Below are 13,280 nucleotides of genomic sequence, written 5' to 3'. Positions count from 1 at the left end.
GTACCAAGGATTCCCTAACAGATCCATCTGAGAAATCAGTATAGCAGTGTAAGTGCTTAGGAGTCCACTTTTTTATCAGATTTCCAGACCAATTAATCTTGATTTCAATAAAACAGACTTTGATTTAGTTTTCTTAGTATTAACACACTTTTAATACAAGTGCAAGTACTGAGTCCAGGTTTTAGTTTCATGATCCAGTGAAGCTCCATCTTCTCTAAGATGGCTTTCCTGCTGCCTTCAAGAGGCCCCATCTCTAGTTTATCCAATACATAACCTGGCCAAACCATTTGACACACTACCCCACTCAGGCATTGATACAAACTCAAGAGGTTAGGTACAAACCCATATGTCACCCAGTGGATAGCCAACTGGCTCACAGACAGGACCCAGGAAGTTAGAATTGGGGAATCCACCTCTACAAATCGGCCAATCACAAGTGGAGTCCCTTAGGGATCAGTCAATGGACCGATCCTTTTTGACATTTACTTTTCTGAAGTCAAGGCCAATGTAAATGGTCTCTGGCTGAGTACATTTGCGAATGTTAGGAGCTGTCATTGAATCCCACATCAACACAAATGCTCTCTAGGAATGAATGACACAGACAAACAACTGGTGCCAGAGCCATGGGCTAAAACTAAATGCCAAGAAATGCATAACAGTATCCTTTGGGAAGTCATCCACCCCTGGTAACTATCATATTGATGACACACCCCTTAGAACTAAACCAGTAGTCAGGGACTTAAGGACATACATAGACATAATCGATCTCTTGACCATCATATTGTCTACAGTAGTGAGGAAATCATTCTATGCTGTGCAAGTTATAAACAGAGGTATGGCATCTAGGTCCAAGGAAGTCATTGTTCCACTGTATTCAGCATTCATCAGACCTATCATTGAGTACAATGCCCCATTCAGTATGTACCTAACCAAGCATATACAACAATTGGAATGTCCACAGAAGTTCCTCACTAAAAGAATACAGAGCATAAATAAAATGTCCTATGAAGACAGTCTTAAATCCTTATCCTTGTATTCTGTCTCCTACAGGCTGTTGAGGGGAGATCTATGCCTGACATACAGGGCATTGTTATACCCTACTCTGATGTTCCTCCTGCATATCTGCAAAACAAACAGCACCAGAATTGCCCATTCTAGAGACTTAAACCCTGCCTATGATATAAATAAGACCTGCTGGAGAGACAGCCATTTATCCCAAAGATTACCCTGTCTATGGAACAAGCTTCCCATCCATGACAAGAAAAGTTCCTCCCTAACCCAATTTAAATGTAACTTGGACAATTGGATGGGGAACAGGAAATTTATCCCTGGCTTGGCACATATGTCTCTAATGGACACAGGCAGCCTGCAAATGGTTCATTTCCCAGGCCCCTGCTTGTAAATGTTTAATCTCCCAAGCCCCTGCTTACACTTATCAAAGTACCAGACCTTTTCAGGGATTTGGGATACATGGCTAGGTATAGAAAGGCTCTTGTGGTCATTAGCCTAGTAGCCTAGTAAACACCTATGAAAGCTGAATCTTACAAGTTCAGGTTTTCCAGGTGGTGATCTGTCAATGGATTTTTGAACTTTTTAAGTCTCATGATAAATGGTGGGCCATTTTGACTTTTAGTTTATTAACAGTTTTGCCCACACAGAAACATCTGCAAGAGCCACATTGGGCCCTGTATGTCATAAAATGAGTTTTACAATCACACCTCCTGTGACTCCAATGTCTTGCTAAAGTTGGGGCAATAGAAATGGTCAGAGTTATTCAGATATTCACGAAACGTGCAGTAGGGTGGTCCACGTTTGAAGGCCCCACTGTTTTCCTCTATGGTTTTATCTTTGATCTTGACCCAGTCTCTCTCATTCTTTTCCCTTCTAAACACAAAAGAGGGCCCAGGTTCAAGCATTTTTACCAGTTGTTTGTTCTTGGAAATGGTGATCCAATTGTCTATAATTACTTCATGTATTTCGTTGTAGTTAGTGGTGAATGTTAAAGCCATGCTCCTTTTTCTCTCTTTGTCATTTTTGTCAGTATATCTGTGTGAAACTAGTGGTCCTACCAGGGGGGCTCATTTACTATTGGATTTACTGCACATCAGAAAGTCAAATGGCATCAGAAACAATCAGTCTAGGGATCTAAACCTTTTACTTCTGGATCAACAGAGTAGTTTGCAGGGACAGGTAAATCTCGCAATTGATACCGCTGCTCTGGAACAGACTCCACATCCATGTATAACAAAGCTCATCCCTGTTCATATTCAAGCACAATTTGAATCCATGGATAGGAATCAGAAAATTTAGCCCAGTAATTCTCACTAGGGGTAATATATAATTAACGACCATAGGATTGGTAAGGCCAATCTAACACCAAATTCAAGCAACAAAAGAGAAACTGACTAGGCTTAAAATGCTCCACAAGGGCAGTTAGCTTAGTACTTACCTGTGAACCTATGACCTTTTGCTATGTGATGATCCCAGGTTTCTTGGAAAAGAGGCATTTGTGTCTACTAAGTTTACCTGAATAAATATGTGTGTAAACTAAGAAATGACCTAGACTAGACTACAGGCCCTGATCTCTGTCAAGGGCTATTAGTCTAACAAGGGAAAATCACCCACCCATTTTGTCAGAGAAAAGCAGAGCTGTCAGCCACTAAACACCCCCCTTCCAGCCATAAGTCTGACTCTGTAGTTGAACAAAGGATTATAGAGTCTCAGAAAGAGGCTCTTTTTCTCAATCAGTGAACATGTAGTAAAATTCCCTTCAGTCACAGGTCACTGTCAGTCTGTCAATGCATAATAGACTGTGATGGCATTTGCATGATTTTGTAATACCCTTTAACTGTTCTCACAGGGAGTGAGAGGCTGGTATAATGTTAAGGTGTTTACCTTACAGACACAAGTTGCAGCGTTTGATTCTCATGTGGAGTACTTGGCTAGGCTTTAAACAGCTCACAAGGGAGTAGCCTAGTACTAATCTATGAAACTATGTTTAACCTGATGCAGTACATCATATGTTCTAAATAAAGCATCAAATTGGTCATAATGACTTGCAAAAAAAAAAAATAGCACTTACGTTCCCTTTGATGACATAGTTTGAGTCATTCATGATATCACGGGCTAGTCCAAAATCACATATTTTTGCCACTTTTCCAGTTGTTAGTAGAACATTTCTGGCAGCGAGATCTCTGTGAATACACTAAAAGAAATATGAGATTAGACGTTAAAACAAAACAAAAATCATTCTGCAAATTTTGAAAACAGAACCCTATATGCAATTTAGTTAATTTATAAGGAATAATCCATGACAGAGTACAAGTTCATTGAAAATTACTATACATTCTTGGTGATTAATGAGACAAGATGTCAGAGTCAAAACTGACAGCCTGCTGCAGATACAATAGTGTCACAGTGCAGCAATTTAACACTCTTATATTTCTTCATTTTGCCAAAACTCCAAAACAGGCTTTAACTTGGGTCTTTAAGACGAGATGGTGAATTTGCCTCAGTGATCTGTAAGTTGACAGGTTGATAAATTGCATGTTGACCACTTGTAGGACCCAACACACACAAACACACACACACACACATTTATATATATATATATATATATATATATACATATATATATATATATATATATATATATATACATATATATATATATATATATATATATATATATATATATACATATATATACACTATATGTGTGTGCTTGTGTGTTGGTTTGGCCAAGTTCATCAACTTCATACTTTCAACAGCTTTTCTGGATGTTGTGTTTTGACGATAGGAAAGCTGACTGACAAATCTGTGCAAGACTAATATTTTAGTAAGCTGGGAAATGCATCCTATCTCTGGTAATGTGTGATCTCAGAAATGGTATATATAAGTAGCAGGGGGTATGGGAGGTGCTGGGTAACCCAATTGTTATTATTTTGATGTTCTGGAGTTATGCCCCCAATCATGTGCATCGACTTAATGATCATTTGAGATTGATGAGCTGGTGTTGGTTATATGTAAGTCGATCTAATGTTCTTTAGATCAATTTACATATATCCCTCCCACTCAAACACATTTATGTATATATCAAAATATAAATATAATATAATATAATATAATATAATATAATATAATATAATATAATATAATATAATATACACATGTTCAAGTCAGCTTGAATATATGTATATTTTATACATATGTTCAAGTCAGCTTTTCAGTTCTAGTTATAAAATAATTACTACATTTCCCACTGTAGAAACATTTGAAAATGCAGGTGCTGTCTTAAAAAAATATAGTTTCAGTGCTTGTCTAACTAGCAAACAAGTTTATACTTGTTTGTCAGTGATACAGACACACACACACACACACACACACACACACACACACACACACACACACACACACACACACACACACACACACACACTCCTGCATACACAAGCATACGCGCATACCTCTCAACTGTACAGATTTCTACAGAATGTCCAGATTTTTGGCTCATATTTTTGGCCTGTTCCTCATAAAATTTGTGTTTTTTCTGGAAAATCACTGGGATGATATGAGGACTGAAGTCATTAAATAATGATATACCTTTGAGTTTCAGACTTCAAATCCTTCAGAAAATGTATGTCAAAACAAACCATGTTACTCTAGCAAATGTCTAAGTTTATAAGAGCAATATTTAAAATCTGTCCCTATTTTTGGCCCCTTGTCCCCCCATTTTGTCGGGCTTTGTCCAGATTTCTTGTGCTAAATGTTTGAGAGGTATGTCATGCATATGTGCACAAACACACACACATACATATGCACATGCAACCACACACACACACACGCTCGCGCACGCGCACACACACACACACACACACACACACACACACACACACACACACACACACACACACACACACACACACACACACATCATATAAAACATTGTGTCCGTGAAGTATCATGAATTATGACTGTAGTATAATTAACTAAAAACTGCTTTCCTAGAAAAAAACATTTCAATGGGAGACTCTGTTCTCTGTTACAAGTGACTGTGTTGATAAAATTCTAGTTTGTATTTTTTAAGAATGAATTAAAAATGATTTTTAAATAAATGTATTTTTGTATTTTTTTTTAATAATTTAGTATGATTTAATAATTTGCATGGAGATGGAGATGTTATCATATATTTAATATTCATAGGTTAGGTTATTTATTTGATTGTCAAGTTGCAGCTCAAATAACTTGACTGCACCAACCCTCACTCTTAGCTTTAACATCATGATATTGTTTGTGTGTTTTGGTGAAGAAATATCATGAAATGCGAGAATGTTGAGTCTAGTTTAGTTTAAATGGAGGAAGTTTGAATATATCTATTCAGGTAAGTGGGACTTGATGGGAATGAGTGCAAATGTTTGTGGGTTAGAATTAGGGTAAGGGCTAAAGAAAACGACATTATGTGCTGTGCTCTGTGTGTGTGTGTGTGTGTGTGTATGTGTGTGTGTGTGTGTGTGTGTGTGTGTGTGTGTGTGTGCGAAGATTTGCTGGTTAGGTTTAGTGCAAGTGTGAGGTAATGTGATAGGTTTAGTGAAGTTTGTGTGTATATATATATATATATATATATATATATATATATATATATATATATATAGTTAAACAAGCAAACAACACAGCCACTATGGCCAGGTTAACACAGCTGAAATACCACTTTCAAAAAAATTTAATGGGATAAGCACTTTTGGATCGACTGATCCTTCATCAGATCCATACAAAATAGAAAAATTTAAAACACTTAAATAATAAATTACGATCAATCGATGCTCCATTCACTGAAAGCACTCATTACATCATTAAAACATTAGACATGCCTCCTAAGTCTTCTCCCTTTTAATGCAGGTTTTACAGGTAGGCATGCATTAAGTCCTGGAGGCTTATATGCCTGCAACCTACCTATCCAATACATCTCACATTTTTCCACCATATTATCCACATCCCCCACCTCTTGTTAAACCATATTTTGTATCACCCTAAAATAAAAACAGTGTTCTTTATTCTCTTGAATGTGTTTAAAGAGGGGATTTTTCACATCCTGTAATCTAATATCACTCATGTGCTTAGACACTCTCTCCTTTAATTGCCTCATGGTTTTGCCCATGTGAAAGGAGTCACAAGAGTCGCACGTGGCCACGTAGACTATGTTTCTACTAGTGCAGTCTGCATACCCTCAAAAATGTATTCCTTTTTCTGCTGTGTATGAATAAAAACATTTCCCTTGCCAATGAGCTTACACCAAGTGCACCTTCAACATGAGTAGGTGCCTTTTCTTTGGGACACCATGGATGAGCTACTAACCATCATGTCACAAAGAAGTTGCTTCAAGTTACAGTTATTTCTAATGGCAAAATGTATACTTCTCCTACAATCCATTTCATCTCCTCAACAGAGGTCAAGATCTTCCAATTATTTCTGATCACATTGCAAACCCCCTTCATGTCACTAGAGTATGTGAGGACCATTCTAAGCTCTTTACCAACCTCTGTGAGTTCAACATCCTCTATATGGTTTCCCCTATATGAATAAGGCTTGCCTTTGTATTTCCTCTGATTCTGTATTAGTCTCTGTGTAGTAACCACCTCATCTTGTTTGTACCCTTTACATAGGAAATTATTCCCCATGGCACTAGCAGCTTGCATGTATTCTCCCCCTTTAGTGTGGAGTCTAGATGTTCTGAGGAATTGTCCCTTAAGAATGTTCTTATAAACATGTCTGGGATGCATGTGCGATCTATGTAGGATACTGTTTTTCCATCAATCCATGCGGCAGAGACAAGTATGTATCTCCCCAGATGCAGTATCCTGCTTTAACCTAGTGTCAAGAAAATCAACACCTTCAAAATCATATTGCATCGTGAAACGTAAAAAAGCAGTGGTCATCTCCAAATATACATGGAAGGCCTGTAACTGATCCAAACTGCCTCCCTATCAAATAAAAACATCATTCACAAACCTTTTGTAAAAATAAATAAATCTATTAAAGGGATTATTATCAAATTAGCATAGGTGTTGGCTCATGGGGTACCCATGGCTACGCCACATTTCTGCAAATACAGATCATCCTCAAACATAAATATAATGTTCTCAAGGACAGATCTCATCAAGGTGTAAATCATCTCAGTTTTTCTAGGATCATGCCTACTTTTGCTAATAAGGAATGATTCTAACATTTCTAAACCATATATACTGGTTAATACAGTAAACATATTTTTTTATATCCATTGTTAGCATGACCAGGCAGCTCACAGGATCACAACTCCTTTTATATAGCCCTAAGTCCTGCAGAAATTGCTGTTTATCCTTAATTACAGCAGGTGCAAGTTTGAGTAGCCCCTTTACATTACTTTCAACATGTGTGTATGCATGCATGTGTGTTTCTGGGTCAGGGTAAGAGTAAGGACTTAATAAAAGATTAGGCTTTGTGCATATGTCAATGTGCATGAGTGTGTGTGTGTGTGTGTGTGTGTGTGTGTGTGTGTGTGTGTGTGTGTGTGTGTGTGTGTGTGTGTGTGTGTGTGTGTATGTGTGTGTGTGTGACACTTTTTCTGGGTGAGGGTAAGAGTAAGGACTTAAAAGAATAGGTGTTGTGGTAAATTTGTCTGTGAATGTTTTGGAGTGTGCAAGAGAACTTGCTGAATGTCAGTTTGCTTGACAGTGTGGTGATTTTGATTTTGAATATTTTTGAATATGTATGTCAGTGTTGTTTTTAATTAGCTTATCTGCTAATTAATTAGAAATAGAATGAGCAAATCATTTTTGCAAATTAATTAGTATTAGCTGTCTGACATATCAAATTCATTAGAATTAGCAAATGTTGAAATTAATTAGGCTAATTAGAGTTTTAATTAGCAAATTACTGCTGACTGTCTTAACTTGCAACTTGTCAGTCCAAGTGTTCAACCTGAAAGCAATGTATTCGATGTCAAATCATAAGTTAAACAATATCACTAAACACATTTAGCTAAATAATCAAGTCCATAGCAAAACATATTTAAAACCATAAACTACTAAAATCATCAAATAGTAATGTTCCTCAATTGATTTCTGCTGCACTTGGCAATGACAAGCAACTCTAGTGATGTATCACCAAGTCTACTTCGCCTAGCTGAAGCAATGTAGCCAGCAGCAGTAAAAACCCTTGCAACGTTTGCTGAAGTAGCAGGTATACAGTGGTATTTAAGATGTAATTTGCATAAGGTTGGAAATGATTCTTGGCATGCAATGTCACTCTAGGAGACTAGCAGTTCCAAGCTGCTGCATTGTGATGACAAATACAATTCCAATTCTAATTCAATGCTGTTTGTTGGTGTGCTGTTGTTTTCCATCATGTGTGGAAACAGAATGTCCAGCTGTGAAGCTGATGGTTGTTGCTGAGGCATTGGTGTACGAGTGACTCCTTCTGCAGGTATTCGATGTTTATCTGATTGATTTAGTACTTGCATCTCAGTCAGTAGTGCCTGTTGTGCTGCGTTGCTGTCACCTGGATCTGTTGTCCATCTCAGTTTGAATTGTGGATCCACAGCTGTGGCGATCAGGCAATGTGCCTGGTGAAACAGATAATCACATCTGTTGCTCAACGATGCCAAGAGACCAGACTTGACTGATGTACAATGCTGTAGTTCAATCTTCTCTATGTGTTTCTTTAAGCCAACTGTTGGAAGTATAATTTGACTACACGTCACAATTTAAGATTGCAGGCGAACATTAGTCACTTCAAATGGACTCAAGAGCTACTCCATTTCTCATAGTACAGCATTATCATTTCATCAGCGTCATTTGGTGTGAGAGTAATTCTGGATGGCAGAATATCGCAAACTCGCTGAAGGGTTCCTTCATGTTGTGGTCCGATCTTAATAATTGCTGAATTCATTGACAGTTTACTCTTCCATCATGTACTGTTCTAGGATGGAATTTGGATCAATGCTTCTGCCTCAAACAACTCCATAGCTCGCCATGACTTATGAAGAGCTGACACAAAGCTATCACATTTGACCAGAACATTTTTTATCTTTGGTGAGGCTTCAGCAAGCCCGGAGTGAACTTTCAACTGCAAAGTGTGTGTATGCACGCATAGTGCACAGATACTGGACTGCTACCCTCTTCTTCAAGTCATTTCCAGTCAACTGGAACATATTCCACCTTTTCTCCTGCTTCATTTTTATCACCTTCCTCCTCTTCATCCGCATCTATCACATCAACAGACTTCAAGAATGCCTTCACCATGTTGGCAGCATTATCTCTGACTATTCCAACAAATGTCGGCTGACTTGTGAATTGTTTCATAACAGATCGATAAATTACAGAAATGTTTTCTGCCGTATGTGAGCCCATAAACCTATTCATGCTCCCCAGATGGGTTTCTGTCTTCTGGCTGTGTATGAATGACAGTCTTACTCCAAAGTAGCCATGCATATGCTGACTGGACCATATATCAGCTTGGGCACAGCAATACTAAGAAACGTTTATCATCTTCTCAATTGTCTTAATCATCTGTCTGCACTGATTATGAACTTGCATGGTAAACTTTGCTCTGGTTGGAATATGATGCAGTGGTTGTACAACACTGATTAGAAATCAAAATCTTTCTTTTATGACCAGACTCAAAGGAAGTATATCTAGCACTTTAAATGCTTTGTGATGACATATGAAAATATTTAGTCAGAGAACAAATACCATCCAGATCCCGTTGTGGGTTCTTCCCTTTCATGTTTCTTCCTGCCTCATAAGTGCAGTATTATGGAGCTTTGAGTGACTTACAAAATTAGAAGTCATCCTTGTCGGTTTCCAATCACTGGTAATTCTTTTCTTGCAGGTCTTACATGCTCCAGAAATTAGCATGTTATTACCATTTATAACATTTAGTTTAAAATCAGTGAAAAAAGTTGCAACATTATCTGGTATTTCTTGAGCAAAGTCTGCATGTTTACAATCAAACTAAACAGTAAACAGGAACCAAAGACAGAAGTTATGCACAGTGTAGGTAACTAGGTAAATAAACTGTGATTCAGAACTGAAACTGGAATGGGTTGCTACTACAGTAAGAAGTTAAGTTAAAACACTGTTAAAATGTTACATTTCAGTCACTGGTAAATACATAACAGAAACTTGTTATAGAATTTTATTTTAATTGTAAAATATATCTTATTAAGCTTCTAATTAAGACATTTAAATTAGAATTAGTTCAAAACACCTAATTAATTAGAATTAGATGGTTATTTGTTCTAATTAATTAGAATTACTGCATTTTCAAATTAATCAGCTAATTAACTATAATTAGCTAATTAATTAGACAACACTAATGTATATGAGTATTTTGGGTTAGGATTTGAGTAAGGGCCAGATATATACGCACCAGTACCAGGGCTTTTTTTTTGTGAAGGTACTCAGTGGTACAATGCACTGGTACCTTGGCCACAGTAGTGGCATCTTCTCCTTAAAGGAGAACCATGCATACATTCCATCCCAACATGGATGTAAAAACATGCAGAATTTAAAGTAGCCATTCCAAGAGGGGGTGTGTGTGTGTGTGTGTGTGTGTGTGTGTGTGTGTGTGTGTGTGTGTGTGTGTGTGTGTGTGTGTGTGTGTGTGTGTGCTGTATGTAATGTTCTAGTTGGGGGGGCATGTTAGTCAATTAACTTGATCAGGCTTGACCCTGTAACTTGGTTACAGGAGATAAGAGCCCAAATCCTCTATACCAACTAACAAACTGCTGAAGGAATTGTGAGCTTCAGTGAAGACAAGAGGCTGAATCCTCTACACCAAGTACCAAACTGCTGAAGGAATTGTGAGGTTCAGTGGAGACAAGAGCCTGAATCCTCTACACCAACTACAAAACTGCTGGCAGAATTGTGAGTTTGAGTTTCAGGACAATTATGAGCTTCAGTGCATTTTCAAGGTATTGAGTTTCAGTGCATTTTCAAGGTATTGAGTTTCAGTGCATTTTCATAGAGTTGTGAATTTCAAGGAAAGAGAAATTTACTGTTGCTCATGCTAAGTCTGTTTTCAGTGTGTAATGAACTGTTTTGTTTAGCAAACAGCAGTCACTGTTTGTGATGTAGAATTTGAAAGCAGTGTTAGTAGCATAATTGCTTGTTGGTTTGTCAGTCATTCCCTATTGCAATATGACCAGCTTATCATTTTGTTAATGTAACACAATATAGGCAATTAATTCTTCAAGGACATTGAATTTGTAGATGAAACACTGAAATGTAAAGTTGTTTGCTAGTGGCAACCACTGAATTAGTTACAGATCTCTTTAATGTGGAATTATTTGGGTGACTTTTACTTCTGTGGAGATTGTGCTTATTGACCGATATTGGTTGACCGTAATGACAGAAATTTGAGTGGCCTGTTATGGTTGAAATTTTCTGAAACTGGTAGTTTTGTCATTATTGGTTCATACATTTTCTTTCATTGCTTACTGGAATAATGTTTAAATCTACAAATTTAAAACAAGTTCTAACAATTGGTGCTGTATTATTCAAGAAATATAATTTAATACACTCAATTGGGGAGGCCACAGTGGTGCAGAGGTTAGCATTGTTACCTCACAGCAAGAGGTTTTTCAATTCATTTCTCGGCTGGGGTGACTTCTGTGCAGAGTCTGATGTCCTCCCTGCAGTCACTTGGGTTTCCTCTGGGTGCTCTGGTTTCCTCCCACATTCCAAAGACATGCAGCAGGTGGACTGGACACTATAAACTGGCCCTAGGAGCAAGTGTGTGTGTGAGTGAGTCGTACAGACCAACTACTGTGGTAGAGCTAGCCACTTGGCAATGTAAACCTTGGCTCAAGATGATTGTCACTGTGGAAGTGACACCCCGACCCCATGTGCAAAAATGGGAAAAGGGGTTGAGGATGGATGGATGGATAATTTAATATAATCAGGAAGATGAATCAAAGAATATGTGCATGTATGTATGGGTCTAAACATGTCGGCAAGGAGCCTATACAGTAGTTTGAAACAGCCCAAAAGTAAATTTAATCCTCCACTGGCCAGATGCATTTTCATTGAATGTGGGTATTAATGCCATTTTAATGAATGTGAGCTTCAATGGCAGTGGCATTTACTGCTCATGCTAAGTCTGTGCTCATTGTGGGACTGTATTGCAAATGGTTATCAGTGTTTGTTTTATTTTATTTCAATATCTGTAATAATTGTAGAAGTAAATAAGAAAACAGTATGCACACTGACAGGTTTGAACTGTGTTTACAGTAACTGGGGAGAAATAGCCAAGTAATGGAACACTGGAATGGTTGGGCAGGGGGCTTCTGTGGGGAGGGTGGGGATGCAGGATTTTATATCTTTTTTTACTTCTTAGCCTATTTAACCTCTGACACCACTGATTACTAATAGTACATCTGCAAGGTTTGTGCCTAAGCACAGAGAATCTAAAATGTCCTTCACTTCAAAACTCTGTCTTAATCTTCCTGCCTTTCATTTCCTAGGTTACTTCATTTTTAGTATTGACGACTGTATTGCATGCATAAGCAGAATGTCATAAAGGGTGCATCTCTTGTGATTTATGGTCAATGATTTTACAAATTACAAAAATCATGGATCTCTTATTCACTTTGTAACCTAGTTAACTGCACTGTGTGTAATCAAACAGGGAAAGGAGAGAGGGCATCGGCAAACCCCTTCAAAAAGAGCACAAATGAACAATTATATTAACACAAGGATAATGCAGGTAAATTTTAAGATTATTATCCACTACCGTCCTTAATAATTTGCTGTGAGAAGTGACTTCAATTGTTGTATTATTAACAGAGAAAATGTTATTTATTCATGTTTTCATGAAAGATGATTTGGAGAAAAAAGAAGTACTTTTTTGGGAGGGGTTGACTGAAATACAATGTATGCATACTGCTAACTTTTTGTTTACAAAAAAAGCACTGACCAGTACTAAAATCACTGTACCTCAGAGAAGGGAGGTCTCTGAGGTACAGTAATTTTTGAGACCCGAGGAGTACATCTACCTGCTTCAAATGTTCCACAGGATCTCCTGTCTGTCACAATTGTAGGAACTCTCATGGCATAGATCAAGCTGTAGGTGCATTGACTCTATTGAACTTAGATTATAGTTTAGGACCAACATGACTATTTATATACCTGCAGACCTGATGCATAATCACATGATATGCTCAGCATGCGGACCTGTTACTCTGGAACTCCCATTCTATATGCATAAGCCATTACTGTGGTCATTAAATGGAAATGATACACCTG

At 37.7% G+C, this 13,280-nt stretch overlaps 1 protein-coding gene across 1 annotated transcript in view; it reads right to left on the bottom strand.

Moving 5' to 3' along the window:
- LOC122803248 (receptor-type tyrosine-protein kinase FLT3-like) overlaps nucleotides 1–13,280 on the bottom strand; it is a 495,076-nt gene that overhangs the window by 175,366 nt on the left and 306,430 nt on the right. The window contains exon 11 of the mRNA XM_044072843.1: nucleotides 3,083–3,205. Within this exon, the coding sequence (XP_043928778.1) occupies nucleotides 3,083–3,205 (123 nt within the window). The remainder of the gene's footprint in view (nucleotides 1–3,082; nucleotides 3,206–13,280) is intronic.

This window comes from Protopterus annectens, chromosome 5.part1 (genome assembly GCF_019279795.1).
Source record: "Protopterus annectens isolate FY-2018-M chromosome 5.part1, PAN1.0, whole genome shotgun sequence".
NCBI classification, from domain to species: domain Eukaryota; kingdom Metazoa; phylum Chordata; order Ceratodontiformes; family Protopteridae; genus Protopterus; species Protopterus annectens.
This window is presented reverse-complemented; position numbering and strand designations above follow the sequence as displayed.